A 23131-nucleotide genomic window follows, 5' to 3' on the forward strand; every position below is an offset into this window, starting at 1 on the left:
ACAAGAAGTTACTGGACAAAAAATGATCAAAACCCAGGTCCTCTGACCCTTTTCCATTTCCTACAACATAATACTTATCTGCAGCATGACAAAATCTGGAGTAAAACACATATTTCAAAGATGTCATAATGGTAATAATCTATCTTGGTTAGAGCTTTCCTGTTTAAGTTTATTAAACACTAAAAATTTTTCAGAGCAAAATGAGTAAAAGCATGGATGCTGGAGCCCTATGGATTGAGTTCTTATCTCAGCTCTATCTCTTAGTAGCTGTGTGACCTTGGACAATTAACATACTCAGTTTGCTTAACTGTAAAATAGATATAATAACAGAATTTATCTCATAGGGTTGAAACGAGTATTTAATGAGTTAACATTTTTAAAGGACTTAGAACTAGATTGGCAATAGATTATATATAAATTAACAGTAGTTTAAAAACTATTATTCTTCATTATTAACTTACTGGAAAACTGGAAGAGAACATGGTGTATACCAAAAGGTATCCTTTCAACAATCAGGAGGTCAAAAAAAATCACAAATATAAGTTGGAGTACTACTCAATCCAGATTGTATAAAGGACTACAAATTAAACTAAATATAAATAACTGATGTATATATCATTCACTGGAATTTATATGTCACTAAATATTTTATTATCTATCTATATAAAGTTGGGTTCCTTGAGGAAACATGTCTAATATGGGTAAAAATGAAGACACAGAAATGCACATGAGCACTCTAATTTCTGAATGAACCATGTACATCTCAGAAATACACCTAAGAATTTACATAGAAAAGTCTAATATTAATTGGATAAAATAAAAAAGATGGATGTAGACCTTTAAGAGATTCAAATGTAACCATTTTTGTTTTACTAGGCATAGAAAACATCAAGTAGAAAATAAGCTATTTCTCAGAAATTTATTATGTTAGCAATCTGATATCTGTTATAGGCTGAATTGTGTTCTGGCAAAATTCATATGTTTAAGTCCTAACCTCCCCTTCCAGTACTTCAAAATGTATTTGGATAGGGCTTTTAAGGAGGTAATTAAAGTAAAATGAGGTCACATGGGTGGGCCTTAATCTAACATGACTGGTATCCTTATAAGAGGAACAATTAGGACACAGACCTCATAGACTGAGGGGTGACCATGTGAAGACACAGCAAGAAGGCGGCCATCCACAGGCCAAGGAAAGAGGGCTTGGAAGAAATCAAACGTGTCAATACTTTGATCTTGGACTTCTAAACCCCAGAACTATGGGAAAATAAATTTCTATTATTCAAGCCAGCCACTCGGTGGTATTTTTTTTTTTTTTTTTTTTTTTTTTTGCGGTATGGGGGCCTCTCACTGTTGTGGCCTCTCCTGTTGCAGAGCACAGGCTCCAGACCCGCAGGCTCAGTGGCCATGGCTCATGGGCCCAGCCGGGAGCGGCATGTGGGATCTTCCCGGACCGGGGCACGAACCCCTGTCCCCTGCATCGGCAGGCAGACTCTCAACCACTGCGCCACCAGGGAAGCCCTCGGTGGTATTTTCTTATGGCAGCCTTAGCAACCTCATACAATGTCGAAACAGAAATTTGTAGTATCAAGAGTATTATTTACTTCAAAGTACTTAGTCTTCCAGAATATTTCCATATTAAAGCATGAAATAAGACAAAAGTAAAGATTTACCCTTTTTGTCCCTATGCAGCCTGGTCAGTGTTCCAGGACTCCAGGTTAGATATGGACAATGTCACTTCAAACTTACATCAAGCATGATCTAAATTGCTTTAGGCATTCTCATTAGTCTCACCTTTGTAACTCACACATTCCTTCAAAGTGAGAGAGATTTATATATGGGTAAAAACTAAGGCCAGCCTTACTTTTAAGTTGTTGACAGTCTCACCTGGACTTAGACACAATTCTTTATAAGCAAAAGGAACACTGGTCTTTATTCTCACTCTCAGGTTTAACTTGATTAAACCAACTCACCTTTGCTCTGTGCTTCTTTTCCTTTCCCCTAATTCCCTCCTCCTTCCCCATCTCCAACAAAGAACCACCAAGTTAAAACAGCAGCAAAATGTGTACAGGAAAGCAATTCTATTTATGTTGATACATTATTATGTTCAAAAAGAATTCTGTTCAGTGGCAGGCAGAGAGGAGTTGAATAGTGGAATAGAATGATAATGGCCAGTTTCCCCTGTCTCCTAAGTTAGGATTTCATGGTGTCTTGCTATTTTTTCAGAGAATAGTATTATAAGTTACCAGGTAAGAATCTACCAGGCTAAAATAGAAAGATGAGATTGAATGTAGTATTAATAATTTAGGGATTATTTATACCATAATTTACCTTTATTAGTAGAATAAATTAGAATTGATAGAAACATGTCTTTAAGGATTCAGTAACTTAATAAATGTTTTCATCTTTAATAAAATTTATAATCACCTTTAGTTTACACTGCAATTGCTTCATTTCCAAATCCATGCTCCTTGAAGGGCCAAGTGATGTAACTTGTATCCGTGGAACTGTTACCTGGGCAACTTCTTCAGCCAAACTTGTGATTTCGGATGAAGGCTCCAATTTCTTTAGTAAATCTTCTTTTTCTTTCCGAAGCTCAGCCAAATCCGAATTTAGCTTCTTTTTAAAGAAAATAAATATAAATTTATTATAAAAGTAATTACATTTAACCTAACAATTATCAGCATCAAATTGTACAGGTAGGAAAATGCTAAAGAAAAAAGTGACACTGATTACAAAAATAGTTATTATAAAAACTACAAGATTTCTAACTTCCACTAGTTTTTGCTTAAGGTTGTAGGGCTTGTAAAGGTTAAAACAAAATAGACCAGCTGTACTCAATATCTTTTGGTTGGCTGGTCTTTACTCATGATGTGCTATTTCTTTGCCTTCACATAAACATGGGTGTGCCAGAGATTCACATATTTGATAACCTTGACTTCAGGGCTGATGTACTTAACTGGTAAAAGTCAAGCTGGAGCAGGACAGGATAACAGATGTTAGTTGTTTATCCCACTGGGTAGGTCTTACTACCCTATACAGCAGCCAAAATGCTTCTCATTTAGCAACAGAAACGTTAAGTCCAATTAGCAGAAGAGGCTTATTAGAGATTTAGTTCAAATAAATAGCATACAAACACATTCACTCAGTTTTATGCACTTGATTGATAGTTGACAAGTCCTCTTTGTAATGCTGAGGTAGATTGCACTAAACTCCTTACATTAAAATTTTTAATAACATGAACATTTTACTAAATGGCATACTGGTAATGCTTTTATGAAACTATAAAAGAAACCGCCCTAATGTTAGCCCCTTTCATTCACCCATCTGTAGTCAGCAGAACGCCACCAAGCTATAATGGCATAACAACTTAGAGATCCTTAAGAGGATAACTGCACTATTACTTTATTATTCCAAAGAAGCTTATAATAATGGTAGCTTAACATAAGGAACAATTATACAAAATGGTACTGAAGTCTCTCAGAGGTGGAAAAAATGCTTTCTTTGTTAAGAATTCTAGTTAAAACAGTAGAAGATGTGGCTAACATGTATAGTCATATATATACGGGACATAAGTTACTTAAGTATTAACACTATGTTTAAACACAATTTCTAAAAAGTATATCAATAAATCTGTAATTACATATATATTTGTGTATACATGTGTATACTGTTAAATATGAATATTTTAGATCATGAATTCAAAACTAGGGCTTGATATATTTGAGATTAAACTACGTTTTGGTGAAATAACAAGTATGTTTCGGTGAAAAAAAATTTCTTTGGCTATATTTTAACCTATGATCTAAAAGCGTGTTTTTTTATATTTTTCAGAAAATATTAATCCCTGGATTGTCCCAAAGGTAACAAATAACATGAAAAATCAAAAGCAAACTCATAATTTCCCTGAGTCTGAAAATCTTCCTGGTTATCATTCAAGGTTGAATACATTTCCCTCCCTGTTTATTAATTCTCTGTGCCCAATCGTCAGGTTCTATAAATTATGTAATATTTCTCATATTCATTTCCTTCTGCCACTTTCTTTTTTTTTTGCGATACGCGGGGCCTCTCACTGTCGTGGCCTCTCCCGTTGCGCAGCACAGGCTCTGGACGCGCAGGCTCAGTGGCCATGGCTCACGGGCCCAACCTCTCCGCGGCATGTGGAATCTTCCCGGACCGGGTCATGAACCCACGTCCCCTGCATCGGCAGGTGGACTCTCAACCACTGCGCCACCAGGGAAGCCCCTGCCACTTTCTTAATGCAGACTCATCATCCCACTAAGACCACTGCAATAACCTTTCCCCTATGGGCAACCTTTCTCTACGTTCAAATCATCTTTTATACAACTTCCCAAGACAACACTGACCTGTTATTCTCTTATTCAAAACTCTTCAGGGGTTCCTCAGCCCAATAGAATAAAGCTCAGATGTTTGTGGTTATAATAAAGCTCTGTAAGATTTAACTTCAATTTGTGTTTCAGTCCTACATCATCTGCAGTCAAACTTGTCTGCCCTTCCCCAAAACTTTCAGCCATTTCTACATTGATGACTCTACACATGGTGTTTCCTTCTGCTGAAATCTCTCTCATGCATAAGAGTAGCTTAGTATTTCCTCCTTTATGAAATCTTCTCTGCAGTTGTCTCCTTTTTTCCAACCAAGTAGCTTCTCCATTCTCTTAGCTCCCATAGCATTATGGCTGTTCCTCAACCACGGCCCTAGCAAAGGCTTGAGAGAGGACTGTGCCTTTGTTAACCTATGTATCCACCCCCACCCCCCTACCATGGTATCTAAAAGCAATGCTTTTTGTATACTAAGAAACAGAAGAAAGGTTTCAAAAATTCAAGTCTACCTGTTTGTCGCACAGATGGTGCTATAAACACACATTGATTTCAGCTTTTATATATAATCTTTCTATTATTTTATTACCATATAAATTAAAATACACTTTTATTAGCAATGTAGTATTATTAAGCTTTTACTTAAATAGTACGCAGCAGAACATTTATCAATCCTAAAGTTAATGTTCTGCATCTAAATTAGACTTTTTGAGATTTTCATTTGTTAAGACATAACTCATGGCTACAATTCTAGGTGGAATCTCAGGCAACACAGAAGACTAAATTTTTAAAAATCTTTTAACATCTTTATTGGAGTATAATTGCTTTACAATGGTGTGTTAGTTTCTGCTGTATAACAAAGCGAATCAGCTATACATATATGTATATCCCCATATCCCCTCCCTCTTGTGTCTCCCTCCCACTCTCCCTATCCCACCCCTCTAGGTGTACACAAAGCACCGAGCTGATCTCCCTGTGCTATGCGGCTGCTTCCCACTAGCTAGCTATTTTACATTTGGTATATATGTATATATGTCCATGCCACTGCCTCACTTCGTCCCAGCTTACCCTTTCCCCTCCCTGTGTCCTCAAGTCCATTCTCTACATCTGCATACAGAAGACTAAATTTTGATGAGGATCTTTTCTTCCTGGTGGCTTCTCTCATTTGTTAAACTTGTATGCCATTAGATCTATTCTTTCCACAGTGGCAAATCCTGACATTATAAATATATCCTTCATTGAGCAAAGACCAAGACAATAAATATATCTCTTTAAAAGATATGCAATTATACCATTCAATTTAATGGTATAAAAATTTAGTAAACAAAGAAATATTGAAATTATGGAGACAGTAAACCAAATGACTTGCAATTTATTAAAATATAAATCATGCTTTGATTAAACTGTTTTAACTCTATAATCCTTAAAACATATTTCTGATGTTAATTATATATGTCTAGAAATGCTACAGAGCACCTGTCAAAATAGAAGAAATAGACAAATCATACATTCTATCAGTTTTGAATCCTTTTGGACAAGTAATTATGGCTCTATTACTAACTTCTCTCAGTTTAAGCATTCTATTCCTTAATTGAGAAGTTTTATAGATGAGACAAGAATGATAAATAATAACTTTCTTTTGTTTATACTTGGTTTGGAATGTGAGACTTTTGTGGTGACCTTGTTAGAAAGTGATTGTGCTGTTGGGACTTCCCTAGTGACGCAGTGGTTAAGAATCCACCTGCCAATGCAGGGGACACGGGTTCGAGCCCTGGTCCAGGAAGATCCCACATGCAGCAGAGCAACTAAGCCCATGCACCACAACTACTGAGCCTGCACCCTAGAGTCTGTGAGCCATAACTACTGAGCCAGCGTGCCACAACTAATGAATTCCGCACGCCTAGGGACCCTGCTCTGCAACAAGAGAAGCCACCACAATGAGAAGCCCGCATACCACAACGAAGAGTAGCCCCCGCTCACCGCAGCTAGAGAAAGCCCGCGTGTAGCAACGAAAATCCAGCACAGCTAAAAATAAATTTATTTAAAAAACAGTGATTGGGCTTCCCTGGTGGCGCAGTGGTTGGGAGTCCGCCTGCCAATGCAGGCGACGCGGGTTCGTGCCCTGCTCCGGGAAAATCCCACATGCCGCGGAGCGGCTGGGCCTGTGAGCCATGGCCGCTGAGCCTGTGCGTCCGGAGCCTGTGCTCCGCAGCAGGAGAGGCCCCAAAAGTGAGAGGCCCGCGTACCGCAAAAAACAAAAAAAAAAAACAAAAAAAAAACAGTGATTGCATTGTAAAATCTATCAATAAATTAAAATTACTCTTAAAATTATTTTTCTTTTTTATCAGAAGCATGATTCCTGTTTCTATATTATTATCTTTCCATATCCAAAGATTTAAAAATATTTGTCATATTACATTAAAATCATAAATAATATTAAAACACATAGAAGAGTCATAATTTCTGGATTCTAATTTGGGGTCTACTGCTTACCAGCTGAGTGACACTGAGCAAGCACTTGACGGTTTCTCTGTTGAAAAACAGAGATGGGGCTTCCCTGGTGGCGCAGTGGTTGAAAGTCTGCCTGCCGATGCAGGGGACACGGGTTCGTGCCTCGGTCCGGGAAGATCCCACATGCCGCGGAGCGGCTAGGCCTGTGAGCCATGGCCGCTGAGTCTGCGTGTAGGGAGCCTGTGCTCTGCAACGCGAGAGGCCACAACAGTGAGAGGCCCGCGTACCGCAATAAAAAAAAAAACAAACAAACAAAAAAAGAAAACAAACAAAAAAAACCCAGAGATGATGCTTGCTTACCTAGCAAAGGTAATCTTAAGGGCAGAATTTTTTTTTAAATCTGTGATAGCACTTGGTAAACTTTAAATTTACAGTATTATTGTTAGCATTATTAGCTTGTGGAAAATGCTACCATACAGAGTCTAAGAAGTGTCCTAAAGGCTGAGGACCTGAATTAATAAAAAGCTGTGCGATACACATACACACACATACAAATACCAAATAATTCTGTAATTTCTCTCATGACAGAAACTTTACTTTGTCTTAAGTGACAGTTATTTGTTTGATCTTAACTTAGGATTCCCTACTAGGATACAAGTGCAGTTCCTCTACAATCTTTTTTTTTTTTTCGGGTATGCGGGTCTCTCACTGTTGTGGCCTCTCCCGTTGTGGAGCACAGGCTCCGGACGCGCAGGCCCAGCGGCCATGGCTCACGGGCCCAGCCGCCCCGCAGCATGTGGGATCTTCCCGGACCGTGGCACGAACCCGTGTCCCCAGCATCGGCAGGTGGACTCTCAACCACTGTGCCACTAGGGAAGCCCCCTCTACAATCTTCTAAAAATCGATTTCAACTTAAAAGTTGACGTCAATGAGAATAATACTGAGATTTGTATTGATTTAACCAGAGGTTATAAAATAGAAGTTAACACTATAAAAGTTTAAAATGAGACACTAGTTATTAATTATTTATTTAAATATAACATTGAAGAAGCGTTAAGTCTCTAAAGAGGAAAGAACCCTCTAAGCAACTGTAAGAAGAAACATGGAAATATTAGGGAATTCATTATTCAGTAATGAGCACTGTGGTAGGCAGAATTCTTAGATGACCCCCAATGGCCTATGCCCTTGTATGTGTGTTGGAACTGTGAATATGATAGGCTATCACTCCCATGATTACACTATTTGCATTATGTTTGTTATATGCAAAGGGATTCCGTAGATGTAAATTATGGTCCCTAGTCACATGACTTTGAGTTAATCAAAAGTGAGATTACCCTGGCTGGTGAATAATCAGGTGAGCCCTTTAAAAAAAAGTCAGGGGCTCTTTTAGCCAGAGGTAAGATTCTCCTGCTGGCCTTGAGGAAGTAAGTTGCCATGTTATGAGAGGACTACAGAGGGGGCTATAACGTTAAGGCCCTAAGGAAGACCTCAGGAGCTGAGAATGGTCCTTGAGCAAGAAAACAGGTACTTCAGTCCTACAACCACAAGGAACTAAATTTTCCCAACAAACACAGAAGCTTGGAAGAAAAGCCTGAACTCCAGAAAGAAAGGCAGTTTGGCTGCTTGTGATACTCTGAGCAAAGGATCTCACTAACCTGTGCCAGACTCCTGACTATGGAAACTGTGAGGTAATGTGTATATCGTTTCTAAGCTGCTAAATTTGTGGTAATTTGTTACATAACATGGAAAACTAGTATGAATCCCAAGTTTTAAAAAGCAGCCCCTTTTTTGAACCTATTCCTTTCTCCCTTATTGCCTCCCTACCTTCCCTTAAGCAAGTGTCCTGAATCCACAGTACATAGTTTGTATAACATCCTCACTCTGGTTTTTCTTTTCCTCATCCATAATTTTGTGTTTATTTTTTCAATAGCTCTAAAAAAACTGTTCCAGTTTCTATGCTAGAAATATAAATTGCCTCTTCCAGATCTGCATTTTGTAGTTTAATTGCCAAGCAAAAAGCCTCTGGCCAGAAGTTTCCTTTTGTTGCTCTCAACAGTAATCCCATGAACAGGGTAGATAAGGCTCCCTGGTTGTACTCTCCTTTATTCTCTTACATGGGAGTTCATTCATGCCTTTTGTTTATTCTGGGCCCCAACTTGATATTTTCTGCAAGATTTTGCTAGGTAAGATCTACATTCAGGACCTGACTCAATATCTGTGATTCATTCCTTTTTACATACTATGTGGTAGGCACTGTATTAGCTCTATATTTTCAATGATAAAAACGTTATAATCCTTGCCTTTAGGTAGTTACCAGTCTATAACCTAGAAATATATCATGATAAACTACAGTAAGTGCTATGGAAAAACAAATCGGGGAGCTAAGGGAACTGCTGCTGCCTTCAAATCCTGTCTGGTAAATGCAAGTTACAGCCAGTTTCCTTCCGTGTACTCCTCCTGATTTGTTTTGTCAAAAGTTTCCTGGAAGCTCGATATAACATTAAAGGCCATGGCTAGATATACAATCATCCTGCTTTCCAACTTTTACTCTAGAGAAGGCATCTATCAGAAACTGCTGAGTAAATTCAGGGCAGTCCTGATGAGATGGAGGGTCTCTTCTCCAGCAGGGAGCCTCGGTAAACATTTTAATGTTCAAAAATGAATTATCAGAAAAAATAAAACAGGGCCCGTGGAAAACATTCTTATAGCCCAAATGAAAAGAAGAAAAGGGTTTAGAAAAAAATAAAACCAGAAAGAATCATTTCCCTAATCGCCCCCCAAACAATATATTTTTAGAGACTTTCTGATCTTGCTGTCTCCAAAGAATAAAATATTCAACATCTGCCTATTCAATGGACATGATACTAGTTGTGTAAAGAAAATGGTTTTGAGTGTTCAATTAGTTTAGGAGCAGTAAAGGAATAGGATGCGGTATAACTTCTCATTTCTAATAAAAGGTTGATTCTGACCTAACTTTTTTTTTTTTTTCCTGGACAGTAACGACTTTATAGCATTGAAAAACACTATTCAGTTCTCCTCATATATTTTTCACCACTGGATTAGAAACTTAAAATAATGAACCATTTAAAAAATTTGAAAATGTTCTTAGTTGGGATAGTGGGATCTGAAAAGTAGACACATGGAAATGCTAGAAAACCCAGCTTAACATGAGGGTGAATGTCAGGGTCACAGGAGCAGGATTTCTGGGAAGCCTATGGAGGAAATAGTTGGTGGCAGAAGGATTCTTTCCAGTCCACACTGGGGCAAAGGTGAGATGTCAAATGTTAGAAAAGGTCAATAAGTAACCAGAGAAAGTGAGGGCTAGTTTCCACCTATAATGATAGTGGAGTCTCTTATTTTTCTTTCTCCTTTTGAAACCCAAAGGCCTTGACAGTCCAAGTAGGGAAAAGCAATCATTTATTGGGAATGGTCTGTTTCCAATTACTTCACCAAAATCTTTAATCTTGAATTCTGCATAGAACTGAGAATAGTGAATGAAATCATTTCATATTGAATACATAAGTTCATTTATATCTCACAATCAGTTTTTTTCTGGTTCACATTTAAGCAGAGGCAGCAATTTTAAAAATCCTATATTATGATCTTAAAAAATTATAACATAAGGATTTCGTTACCAGAACTAAAGCAAAAGAGACTGAAGAGAAAATTCTAGTTGAACAATATCCATGTAAATTCTATAGGCAAGACTCTCCTAGAAAGTCACCATGATCTTAATGATATTTCTCCCTCCTGTGGATAGTATTAATATTCTTTCATTGGGAAAATTTTTCTTTTACAAGGAATAAAACTGAAAGAAATAAAATTCTGCATGTCATCCATGTATGGCTAAAAGCACAGTCACTTAATTAAAACATATGAGTTACAAAGAAAAGTACATAAATTTCTAGGTCACTAGCAAAATATTTTCCATAAAAGTACTTATCTAGAAAGATAAATAGTTCAGATTAATAACTCTTCCAAGTTAGTAACAAGTGTTTTAAATTTAACACATGCATTTTCCTTCGTTATGATACCTGAGATATTCAAGAAAAAGAATTAAAAATTAAAAACCACCAACCAGGGCTTCCCTGGTGGCGCAATGGTTGAGAGTCCGCCTGCCGATGCAGGAGACACGGGTTCGTGCCCCGGTCCGGGAAGATCCCACATACCGCGGAGCGGCTGGGCCCGTGAGCCATGGCTGCTGAGCCCGCGCGTCCGGAGCCTGTGCTCCGCAACGGGAGAGGCCACAACAGTGAGAGGCCCGCGTACCACAAAAAAAAAAAAAAAAACCACCAACCAAAAAAAAAAAGAACAAAGATCTTAGGCAGAGGTGGAATTATTTATGTAACAAAATTTTCTTATGAAAAATATACTTAGTTATAACAACACTCATTTATAAACTATTTTCTGACAAATTCAGCTATTAAAAGCCTATACTATGTTTCACAAAATGTCAAGCAAATGAAGGTAATATAGAGGACTTTTTACCAATGCTTTTGCTAGTAGTTAGACTTCAGTAGCCTTTAGAGACCATTAAGTACCCTTTGGCTAATTGGCCAATGGTAGATTAATCCTCTCTTTATTCTAGCAGCACTATTTTAACACCCTTTACACTCTGTCAGTGTAGTGTCTGAATGACAAAATAATATTGTGCATGAATAATAAGCAGAAAAGTTAAAATAACATTTCATGTTTCACATGCCATACCTATGTGTCAGAAGAACTTTTCTTTTTAAGTCACTGACATTCAACTTTTTTAAACAATCTCATGTTGACATCTTACTGAGGTGAATCTTCCTAATTACTGCTAATTGCCTACCAAGAAAAAAACCCTTTTCATGAAGTACAGTTGTCTAGTACAGATGAACCCAGCTCTAGTGTGCAGATTAAAGACAAAGCGTGACACTTAAGGTGCTACTTTGTTATAAGGTCATACTAAAAATGGTTTGCAATTAACAAAGCAGTTTTTATGGTACTGAAAATGCCAATCTGTCCTGATGTGCTCAAATTAGATTCTATCAAAGAAATATGGATATCTGCATATGGATAAGAGATATGCTACTCTCATAACATTTACAAGGAGTAAAATTAATTCAATGCCCTTATCCTTTGTAATGTAAGTTCCAGATAATGCCCAATAATTATTCTGTAAATTTGTCTGAATATTATTTCTCAAAATGAAAATCAACATTATTATTTCAAATGTCAAATTGCTTAAAAGAGCTTACTAATACTTTTAATTTTTAAAACAGCCCCCAATATTAAATACATTTAACATGTATCTTTTTATTTGTATTCATAGCTTTGACATAATAGGCATTTATAGTAACTATTAATCTATGTGATACTAGCAATACAGTGTGTTTCAAAATAATCTGAATAACAAAACTGATGAATTTTAACTGGACTGAAGTTAAACCACATTGTTTAAACTTCTGTTTCCACAACTACAGAAAAAGAATCAGCAAAAATGTATTATATGTGAAACTTGGAAAACTAACTAATACAACTGACTTTCAAGTATTCATGGAAAAACAATCAATGTTTGGTTTATTCATAGCAAGAACTGCTCAACTGTAGGTTTGTTATTATTTCAAATCCTCTACTGTAGTTACTAAAATAAAATTCCCCTTAAAACGTACATACCACATATTAAATACAGAGACAGATATATGTAACCAAAAGTATATCCAGAATCATTCAGCATTGTCACTATTATAAGAATTTCTCAATGTTCATATGGTAATATTACAAGTTCAGTTTCAGCCCTCCAGATATTTGATCTACGCATGGCATGCTTACCGATGACCATCAAGTTGCAATGCATTCCCATTCTGATTCCCTTCCCCAATAGAAAGGCAAGAAGATGGCAGGGCCATCTGATGTCCTGAAGAGAAACTGAGCAATGTCTTTCTAAATCCCTCTTTTTCACTCTCTTTCTCCTGCTTTCTATTGCTTAAACTCAGCTAATTCGAAACAGAAATATCTATTCCTCACAGGTACTGTATACACATATTCTCTTTATTTTTCCTCTACCACTTTTATCAATACTTTTTTTTTCGGTTACTTAAGAAAAAAAAGAAAAAGAAATAAACATGCCAAATCACTAAAAACAACAGTTGGTGTTTCAAGGTGATATTAATACTGTATCTGTATCTACATAAAGAACAGCCATAAAATTTCAAGTGAAGTTACAGACAGTGATTGAGTTATCAGGAACAGAGGCTATCAAACTCTAGAATATCCGTAGAAGTCTCATGAAGTCTGCCTCATTCTCCCCAATTAAATTTGTTTTTCCTAAGCAATAGATTTCAATACTTTGTTTTTTTCCATCCTAGTGGGGTGATAATTGCTTCTTAATGCACTGTATTTTATTGCACAAAAAGGCCTTAGTGGACTGGCCTGAGGAAACTAATGCCCACATATATAGTATTGTTACTAAATGGAAGCCAGAGTCTAGACAATTAAAAACTGCTCATAATACTTAATTCTTATATAGACTTCAGAAGAAAGGCATCAATATTTCTTCAAATAATTTATGACTTCTAAAAATTTATAATAGACCATGATCTATTTCTAGAATTCACATTTTTATAAGGTAAAGGATTTTCAGTAAGCCTGTAAAATGCATGTAAATGATTATTAAGTTTATTTAAATTATACTGAAATCAATTCATATGAATAGTGCATTATCAAGCTAATCTAAATGAAATATTACCAACTTTCTGGGTAATAAACCCAAAGGCTAAAGATCATCATCTCTAGCTCTGACTTCATATGTTCAAATGAGTAAAATGATATACATTTCTTAAATACATACTAAATATGAATAGTGTCTTAATACTTAGAAATTGAATTTTTTTACTGATCGGGTCGACAGTTAACCACAGCTTTCCTGATTTGTACTACAGCTAAGCTCTGCAAACAAGTTACTTGGATGAGAGCCAGCTGGGGTGTTTTTAAAGAAACCCTACAACTCATTACAAATTTAACAGCAGCAGCACTAAGTATTCATATGATTTTGATTACACTTATAAGTACACCCTACTAAAATTCTCAAGGGAAGCAAGTTAATAATGTTTTTCTCTATTTCTTATGCAAGTTTCACAAGATTCAAGAGAGTAAAAAAAGAGGACATTTCTTTAAAAGAATAGTTTTTGCTATAATTGGATCTGATATAAAATGGGATTTTTTCATTAAAACTGAATATATGTGAAAATATATATTAAAAAGGTAAAAAAATGACTTTCATGACATAGAGTAGAAATTTCTTTTAAAGGAGAAAAAAGAGATTTACAAATCTTGGACTTAGACTAAATTATACAAGATATTTCTTATTGGTTTCACTTGAAAAACTTTTTGTTAACACAAAAATTTCATATAGGAACTTCTACCATCCTTCATTTAATTGTTCTACTTAAAATTATCTTCTGTTTATCATATTATTTCCATTAGTAAAGCTTGACCTAACAGAGTAGTCACTCAGTAAATTATCTCTTACTCAGTTGTGCTAAGTGAAATATTATGATTTATACAGCTCTTTAGGAAGAGGGTAGTCTGGAGTTCTTTCCATTTTTACTAATCAAGCTGGTTTCTCTGCTTTTCTCCTGTATCAGTGGTTCTCAAAGAGTGCATACTACCTAGACATATATTTTGGAAATTAGTGAGGGCACTTTTCAGTGCCAGCACTGAAATGGGTGAGAGCCAGGAACACTAGATGTACTGCAAAGTCTGTATCAGTCCTGCCCAACAGAAACTACCTTGTTTCCTGCATGACTTTCAAATTTCCTGCCAATTATTCATGTAGATGAAAAATATGCATATAATGAAATGAATCTAAATCCTAACTAAAAATTACATATAAACAGAGCATTTTTTCCTGTGGTCCCAGAAATTTATAAACTATGTAAATCAAAGGAAGACTGAAAGATGAGAAAGAAAAATTGCTTTCTTCTCTGGTGTCTAAGCTCTAAGGATGTTACCACATGGCTGGTACCCAAGGCCAGAGCGATATGGAGAAAGCTGGTCTGAGAGGAAGACACATGAGATAAAGAGAAACCTTTAAAGACATTAGTGTCTGGTTCTAGTTAATGCTATTCTTCCCAAGTCTATTCTCTTCAGTTTATCCTTTGATTTTGTGAGCTTTTTTTTTTCTCCTTATTTAGACTTCAGTTTCTGTCACTTGCTTTCAAGAGTCCTGCTAATAAAGCCGTCTAAAAACATGTCCAAAAACCTCTTCTCAGTTGTCCTATTTTCTATTCCTCTATGGCATCTGACACCATTGACCAACTCTTCTCCTTTTTCTTACTGGAAACATTCCCTCCCTTGTTTCTGTTACAACACTCTCCCACCTTCTCCTTCTCTGACTCCACGTCTGCTTATACTCCCACAAACCTTTTGTCTTGCTGCAAAGATTTGTTCCACTCCCAGCATCTTTCTCTGGGATAATGGCATCAATAGGTTTCTTTTTTTATTTTTTATGAAATATTTCAAATATGTAATACATAAATAAAAAAATATATATAACAAATGTCCCTTTATCAATCACTCAACAAAGACAATGTATTACTAATAGAATTGAAGGCCATGATCCTATCCCCTCTGACTGACCAGATATAATCACTATCCTGAACATTTTGGTGTTTATCATTCCCTGCTATTTCCTTATACTTTTAATACATATGTGTGTATTTCCAAAAGACATATAGTACCTTTAAGACATTCCTTCTTCACATTTTAACATCTCTGAATTTGGGTTCCATCTTCCATAACTGGATACCATATAATTCCTGCTATAACTTAAATAATATTTCTTTTTAAAAATAGCACATTTGTTGAAGGCTGGTGAATAGAAATCTCATCGTAGCATATATTGATTTTATATCTAGCAATCTTGCTGAAATCTATTAGTAATTTGTCTTGAGATTCTGTACAGACAAGCATAGTGCTTGGAACTAATGATAGTTTTGTTTCTTCATTTCTAATAGTTTTAACGTTCATTTCTTTTTCTTATCTTAGTGTGTTGCCTGTGCCCTCCAGCACAATGTCTAAGACAAGCAGTCATGTGCCCTCCAGCACAATGTCTAAGACAAGAAGTCATGGGAGGTATAAATGTCTTCTTCCTGGTTTTAAAAAGAATGCTTCTAACTCCCACCATTAAGTATGATGATTGTTTCAAGGTTTTGGTATATACTTAACACAGTAAGAAAGTTCTCAGCTATTTCTAGTTTACTAAGAGAATTTTATCATGAACAGGTATTTAATTGTATCAAAAAATTATCTGTAATTTTTTTCATTGTGGTAAAAATCATATAACATGAGATCTACCCTAACAAATTTATGAGTTTAGTACAGTTGGATCTTGCTTTTTAAAATCCATTTAGCCACTCTTTGTCTTTTGATTGGGGAGTAAATGTAAATTCAGTTAAAGTCATAATTGATAAGAAAGGACTTACTATTGCCATTCTGTTGTCTTCTATCTTATAGCTCTTTTGTTCTTATTTTCCTCTCTTCCTATCTTCTTTTGTATTTTGTTATTTTTGTAGCGGCATGCTTTGATTCTGTCTCATTTCTTTTTGTGTATCTTCTATAGGTATAATCTTTGTGGTTACCATGGGGCTTACATAAAACATCATATAGTTATAACAAACTATTTTAAGCTGATAACAACTTGACTTCAATTAAATACAACATTCTACACTTTTACTTCTCCTTCCCAAACATTTTATGTTACTGACGTTACAAATTACATCTTTTTGGTTTTTTTGTTTGTTTTGTTTTGTTTTTGTGTGGTACGCGGGCCTCTCACTGTTGTGGCCTCTCCTGTTGCGGAGCACAGGCTCCAGATGCGCAGGCTCAGCGGCCATGGCTCATGGGCCCAGTTGCTCTGCGGCATGTGGGATCTTCCCGGACCGGGGCACGAACCCGTATCCCCTGCATCGGCAGGCAGACTCTCAACCACTGCGCCACCAGAGAAGCCCACGAATTACATCTTTTTATATTGTCTGCCCATTAACATAATTTTACAGTTATAGTTTTTTACATACATTTGTCTTTTAACCTCTATGCCAACACTAAAAATGATTACACACTATCATTATAGTATCACAATATTCTGTATTCATCTATATAGTCTATATATTTTCCTTTACCAAGTGAGCTTCATAATTTCATATGTTTTCATGTTGCTGTTTAGCATCTTTTTGTTTCAACTTGAAGGGCTCCTTTAAGCATTTCTTGTAGGACAGATCTAGTGGTGGTAAACTCCCTCAGCCTTTGTTTATCTGGGAAAGTCTTTATTTTTCCTTCATTTTATTTTATTTATTTATTTTATACAGCAGGTTCCTATTAGTTATCTATTTTATACATATTAGTGTATATATGTCAATCCCAATCTCCCAATATTTTTCCTTCCTTTTTTTTTTTTTCTTTGCGGTACATGGGCCTCTCACTGTTGTGGCCTCTCCCATGGCGGAGCACAGGCTCCGGACGCACAGGCTCAGTGGCCATGGCTCACGGGCCCAGCCACTCCGCGGCATGTGGGATCTTCTCAGACTGGGGCATGAACCCGTGTCCCCTGCATCGGCAGGTGGACTCTCAACCACTGCGCCACCAGGGAAGCCCTTTCCTTCATTTTTGAAGGGCTATTTTGCCAGATATAATATTGTTGGTTGGCAGATTTTTCTTCTGGCCATTATTTCTTTAGATAAGCTTTCTGCCCCTTTCCCTCTCTCTTCTCCTTCTGAGACTCCCACAGTATTAGTCCACTTGATATATCCCATAAGCTCCTTAGGCTTTCTTTACTCTTTTTCATTCTTTTTTCTTTTTACTCCTCTGCCTGGATAATTTCAAATGACCTGTCTTTTATTCCACTGATTCTATTTTCTGCTTGATAAAGTCTGATGTTGAACCTTCTAGTGAATTTTCAGATCAATTATTATATTCTTCAGTTCCAAAATCTGTTTCTTTTTTACATTTTCTATCTCTTGTTGCAATTCTCATTTTGTCCATGAATCATTTTTTGAGCTCACTGAACATCTTTATGATGGTTATTTTAAATTCTTTTTCAGATAACTAATATGCCTGTTTCTTTAGGGTAGATTTCTAGAGATTTATTTTGTTCCTCTGATTGGGCCATTTTACTGTCTCCTTGTGTTCCTTGTAACTTTCTGTTGTTATCCATGAACTTGAAGAAATATCTACCTCTTCTGGTCTTTATGGATTGGCTTTGCATAAGGAAAGAGCTTCATCAGTCAGTCCAGCTAGAGATTCCGGGAACACTCAAATCTTTTCTGTGGATGTGACTTCTCTTAAACTTCTGTGTGTAGATTTCTAATTAGAGGTATTTCCTTTTTTTTTTTCTTCAGGAGCTGATAAACTCTTGCTCCCTCTGCTGTCTTCTGTACTGGGGTCCTCAGAAATATTAGCATGTCACATAGCTCTTTTTTGCTCTCAGCAGCACCCAGACATCTACCTAGAGTATGTCCAGTTCCTTCAGTGCCCCAAACTGGCACTGAACAAATAAATACTCATTCCTCAGGCAGCTCCTGAAAAGCCAGAATTCTGGACACACACTCCATTCTTCTTCTCTCTGAGGGAGAGGCCACCAAGCTATATCGCCTTCTGTCTGCTGTGCCACGGGTCCTCTGGAACAGCAGCATGCCATACAGCTTTTTTTGGTTCTCAGTGGCCCCCAGGTATCTAGAGTATGGCAGGTCCCATCAGCAGAGAGAGGTGAGAAAGAAGCCCGTCCTCCAGGCAGGCTTAAGGTCCAGTATACTTTTTCCCTCCATGGGGAGAAGCTGGGAACTGGGAGTTTCCCCCAGATCACAAGGTGGTGTGCCAGAGGGTAGGACTCTGCCAAGACAGTGCCACAAATTTCCCAAGCAACTGCAGTGCAGCTGGTTGTGTACTTGCCAGGGGTGCAGGTGCCTCTTGGCTGGTTTCTGGATTTCTCACAAAAGGAACTGGTCCGAGTATTGTTGTTGAAATGGTGTCTCTGTGGGAAAAAGAAGGTCTGGTGCTTCCTATTCTTCCATCTTGTTGATGTTACCCCAGATTTTCTGCACGTTTAACATATTTTCTTCCTTTCTTTGTTATGGTGGTAAATCACATGGATAAGTTTTCTAATCAAACTTTTTATTTCTGGGATTTCCTGGCTTATTCATGACTTTTTAAAATACATTGTCTGATTAGATTTACCAAGGGTTTGGAAATCAGTGTTACAACTATGTTCACATTAATTTCCATTTCTAACATTTTTTTATCTTGTATTGTCAAAGTTACATTACCCTCATAAAATTAGAAGGAATTTGTTTCTACTTTTTCTACTCTTTGGAAAACTGTGTACGCCTAGTAGAACTTAAATGTGAAACTTAAATTTCAATTTCACCTAAGTGTTCATAATATAGTATTACTTCTTTTATTAAGAACTTTATTAAGGTATAGTTTACATACATAAAATTCACCCATTTTTTAAGTGTATGACTGAATGACTTTTAGTATGTTTATGCACTTGTGCAACTGTCACCACAGACTAATTTTGGAACATACCAGAAAGAAACCTCATGCCCATTAACAGACACTCCTCTCCCATCCCGGGGCCTACACAATCACTAACCTAAATTCTGTCTCTATAGATTTTGCCTTTTCTGGACATTTCATAAATGAAATATTACTATATGTGGTCTTTTGTGACTATTTCTTCCATTTAGCATGTTTTCAAAGTTCATCATTCATGTTGCAGCATGTGTCACTACTTCAATCCTTTGTATTGCAGAGCAATAATCCACTGTACGGATATTTTGTTTCTCTATTCATCAGTTGATGTGCATTTGGGTTGTTTCCACTTTTGGGCTATTATGAATAATGCTACTATAAACATTCATGTACACATTTTTGTGTGAACTTATGTTTTCACTTCTCTTGGGTATATATCTAGGAATGAAATTGCTGGGTAATACGGTAATTCTACATTTTACCTTTTGAGGAACTGCCAAACTGTTTTCCAAAATAGCTGTTCCATTTTACATTCCCATCAGCAATGTATAAAAGTTCCAATTCATTTACATCCTCATCAACACAGGTTATTGTTCGTCAATTTATTAGTTTCAGTGATCCAACTTTGGTTTTTCTTGATCATGTCTACTGCATCTTTGCTTTCTACAATATTAACTTCTACCCTTATGTTAATATTTCCTTCTTTCTATTTTCCTTGGGTTTATTCAATTCCTCATTCTTAAATTGAATGGTTAGCTGATCAAAGTTTAGCTTTTCTGTAGTTTTAGTATAAGTATTTAAAGGTATACATTTCCATATAGGTACCAGTTTGCCTGCATTCTATTAGTTTTGATATGTATTATTTCATTATCATTTAGTATGAAGTATTTTCTCAATTTTCATTTTACCTTCTTCTTTGACCCATTAGTTATTCAGAAATGTCTCTATAAGTTTGCATCAGAATTTTTAAACTTAACTTTTTAAATTGATTTCTAATTTCACTTGTGTTAGGCAATATTTTTAATATGATACAAAATTTTTGAAATTTGTAGAGAGCTGTGTTTTGGCCTAGTAATGTGACCATTTTTGGTAACTATTTAGAGCAAGACTTTTTATTACTTTCTTCAAATAATGTATACGCTTAATGACTTTTTTTCAGCTTTATCTTAAAAGTACTGAAGTTATCAATTTTTACATTACTTATTTTGAGCCTAAGTTATTAAATGTTTATATTTTAGAAGCTTTCTGATACCCTTAATAGCAAAACTCATTGAAATAACTAAAATACATGCACATTTAATTACATTCTTCAATTATTCTCCTTCTCTTCTCATTTCTTCTCATGGAGTCATCCTATCCTAATCAGCAGCATTTGACAGATGGTTGTTCACGCCTCAAAGTAGTTTCATCATTTGGCTTCTTCAATACTCTTTTCTCTTGGTTTTCTTTCTAGTTAACTGGCCTCTCCTTTTCTGGACCTTCCTCATCTGCCCAAACTCTAAGGGTTGGCGGCCCCAGGGCTCAGACCTGGTACCTCTTTTTTTTCCTATTTGCCTTCATTCCCTAGGTGATCCCATCCAGTCTCATGTTTTTAAATATAATCTAAATCCTCCTAACTCCAAAATTCATACCTCCAGCCCAGCCCTCTCCTCTAAATTTTATACTCAGTTATCCTACTGCTCACTTGATATCTTCATTTCAGTGACAAATTGCACTTGGCTACAATGGTAAGCTGTCAATATGATTTTTAGCCCCTAGGGTTTTACATTTATTTTTTGGCAAATTCTGGTGTGCATTTATAAGAATAATTGTTATATTTTAATCCAACTTTGTTGGTATGTTTTCATATAAGGTTCCCACTACCCCACAATAATTAGTATATTATATTGTCAAATATATTCTATCATCAACTTTCTGCTCACTTTAATTAGAATCCTCACTGGTACCTTAAAGACTTAACTTTTTAAACTTTTCCCTATATGATTGGTCATCAAACTCTGTGTGTTAAACCAATGCAAAATCTCCTGCTTTTTTTCTAACTTTTTCTGCTTCTATTAGTATTGTCTAAATACTTATCATCTTTTGCCTTGATATTTAAACTATCTCTTATCTAGCTACTTGCATTGAATTTCTGTTCTCTTGAACTTTAGTATCAGTCCTCACTGTATATCAGAAGCATCTGAGAGCTTTCAAAAACTAGCAAGGTGCAGGGACCACCCCAGTTATTTTAATTTAATTGGTCTAGCATAAGACCTGGGCATAGGTATTTTTAAAACTCCCCAGGTGAGGACAGCATGCAGCTAGGGTTGAAAACCACAGATATATTGGATTACTCATTAGTCTCAACAATCTACTTTCTCACCTTGATGCTTTTCCAAGCTTTCTTTCTTCTAATGATTTTGTTCTACACACAAACCTTTCAAAATCAAATCAAATTTTAAGTCTAAGCCCAAATGCCATCACCTTCAAAAGCCTTACTAAATAATGACATCAATGAATAACAGTCTGTCTTTGTCCACTACATGTCCATGGTATATACTACATACATTCTATATATATAAGAGCTTCCTTGTACGATGGTACACATGTTCAACTTCCCTAATGTATCTTATACAGTGGACAAGGATCATGTTTAATTCATTATTGAATATCCCATTATTAGAGAGTCTTACATGTATTTGGTGCATTAAACTAAATTGAATTATAACCAATATAAACATACATAACTATCCATGTGCAAACCAATATTTTAGGCATTTAAAATCAAACACTAAAATATATGCATATTTAAAAATCATAATAATCCCATAGTGAGAAAAATGTTATAATTTGTCATTTCCAGTTATGTTGATATTTTAATGAGAGATACTTTCCTAAAAGTATATTGATACAAAGTGAAAACACTACTAGGAATATAAGACTGTGCAGTATATTATAACACTGGTTCATTATAAACAGAGACTAAATTTCTAAGTGATGTTTTCAGGTCACATTTTCTTAATATTTTCTGTGGTAAGATCACAAGTGAATCTGAAAACAGTATAGGGAGTATGATTTTACAGTACATTGTGTTCTGAGTGATAATAATAGTTCCTAACAAAGTCTAATAAAAGGCACAGACATTCTGTTACAAATATCACTTGGTTCATCTAGAAGATAGGACGTAGGAGTAAGACGGTCACGTCCAATTCCACATGGATTGTCAGCTCGGATCCTGGTTTTTGCACAGTTTACCTTTCGAACATGATCCGAGTGACATTTCACAAATTCCTGGATAAATGTTGCTACACTCTGCTAGGAGAGAGACAGGCTATGTCATGCACAGATCAATAATAGCACTGTGTTTCATCAGCCTCAAAATCAAAAGTGCTTCATCTGGCAAAAGCCATGGCCCTAGAGAATCTGACATATATAAACTGAATACCCTACAAGGAATGTGTACTACACAAGCTATTGGGGTAAGATAAAAGAAAACTCTGGAGATTAACAATGAAGTACAATAAGAGAGTACTAGTTTTCTACTTCATTATTACGAGAGGCATGAAAACAGATCATAAAAATGGAAATGAGGCTATTTAAAATTCTACAATTCCTGACAGAAAAAAAATGGGTCCTGAACAATAAACACCTTCAATCTTTTTAATAAAGGCTGTTATGTAAATAAATATAAAGCAAAGACAAATATAAGTTTAGGATACAATAGTAACCATATAAATCTCTGTAGACGAAAATGGTGTTTTGGAGATCCACAAAATACAAAATTATACAGTTTACTTCAGACTTAGTAGTTATCATGTTCAATGTTTATTTGCTAAATTAACCTAAAGACCCAAAGTATTTGTTGACT

At 36.0% G+C, this 23131-nt stretch overlaps 1 protein-coding gene across 10 annotated transcripts in view; it reads right to left on the minus strand.

Moving 5' to 3' along the window:
* The window catches only part of CNTLN (centlein), a 330872-nt gene that overhangs the window by 52346 nt on the left and 255395 nt on the right, over positions 1–23131 (minus strand). For all 10 annotated transcript variants that reach the window (XM_019934875.3, XM_033858062.2, XM_019934873.3 and 7 more), the window contains one exon: positions 2425–2616. In XM_019934875.3, coding sequence (XP_019790434.1) covers positions 2425–2616 — 192 coding nt within the window. The remainder of the gene's footprint in view (positions 1–2424; positions 2617–23131) is intronic.

This window comes from Tursiops truncatus, chromosome 6 (genome assembly GCF_011762595.2).
Source record: "Tursiops truncatus isolate mTurTru1 chromosome 6, mTurTru1.mat.Y, whole genome shotgun sequence".
Taxonomy (NCBI): Eukaryota; Metazoa; Chordata; class Mammalia; order Artiodactyla; family Delphinidae; genus Tursiops; species Tursiops truncatus.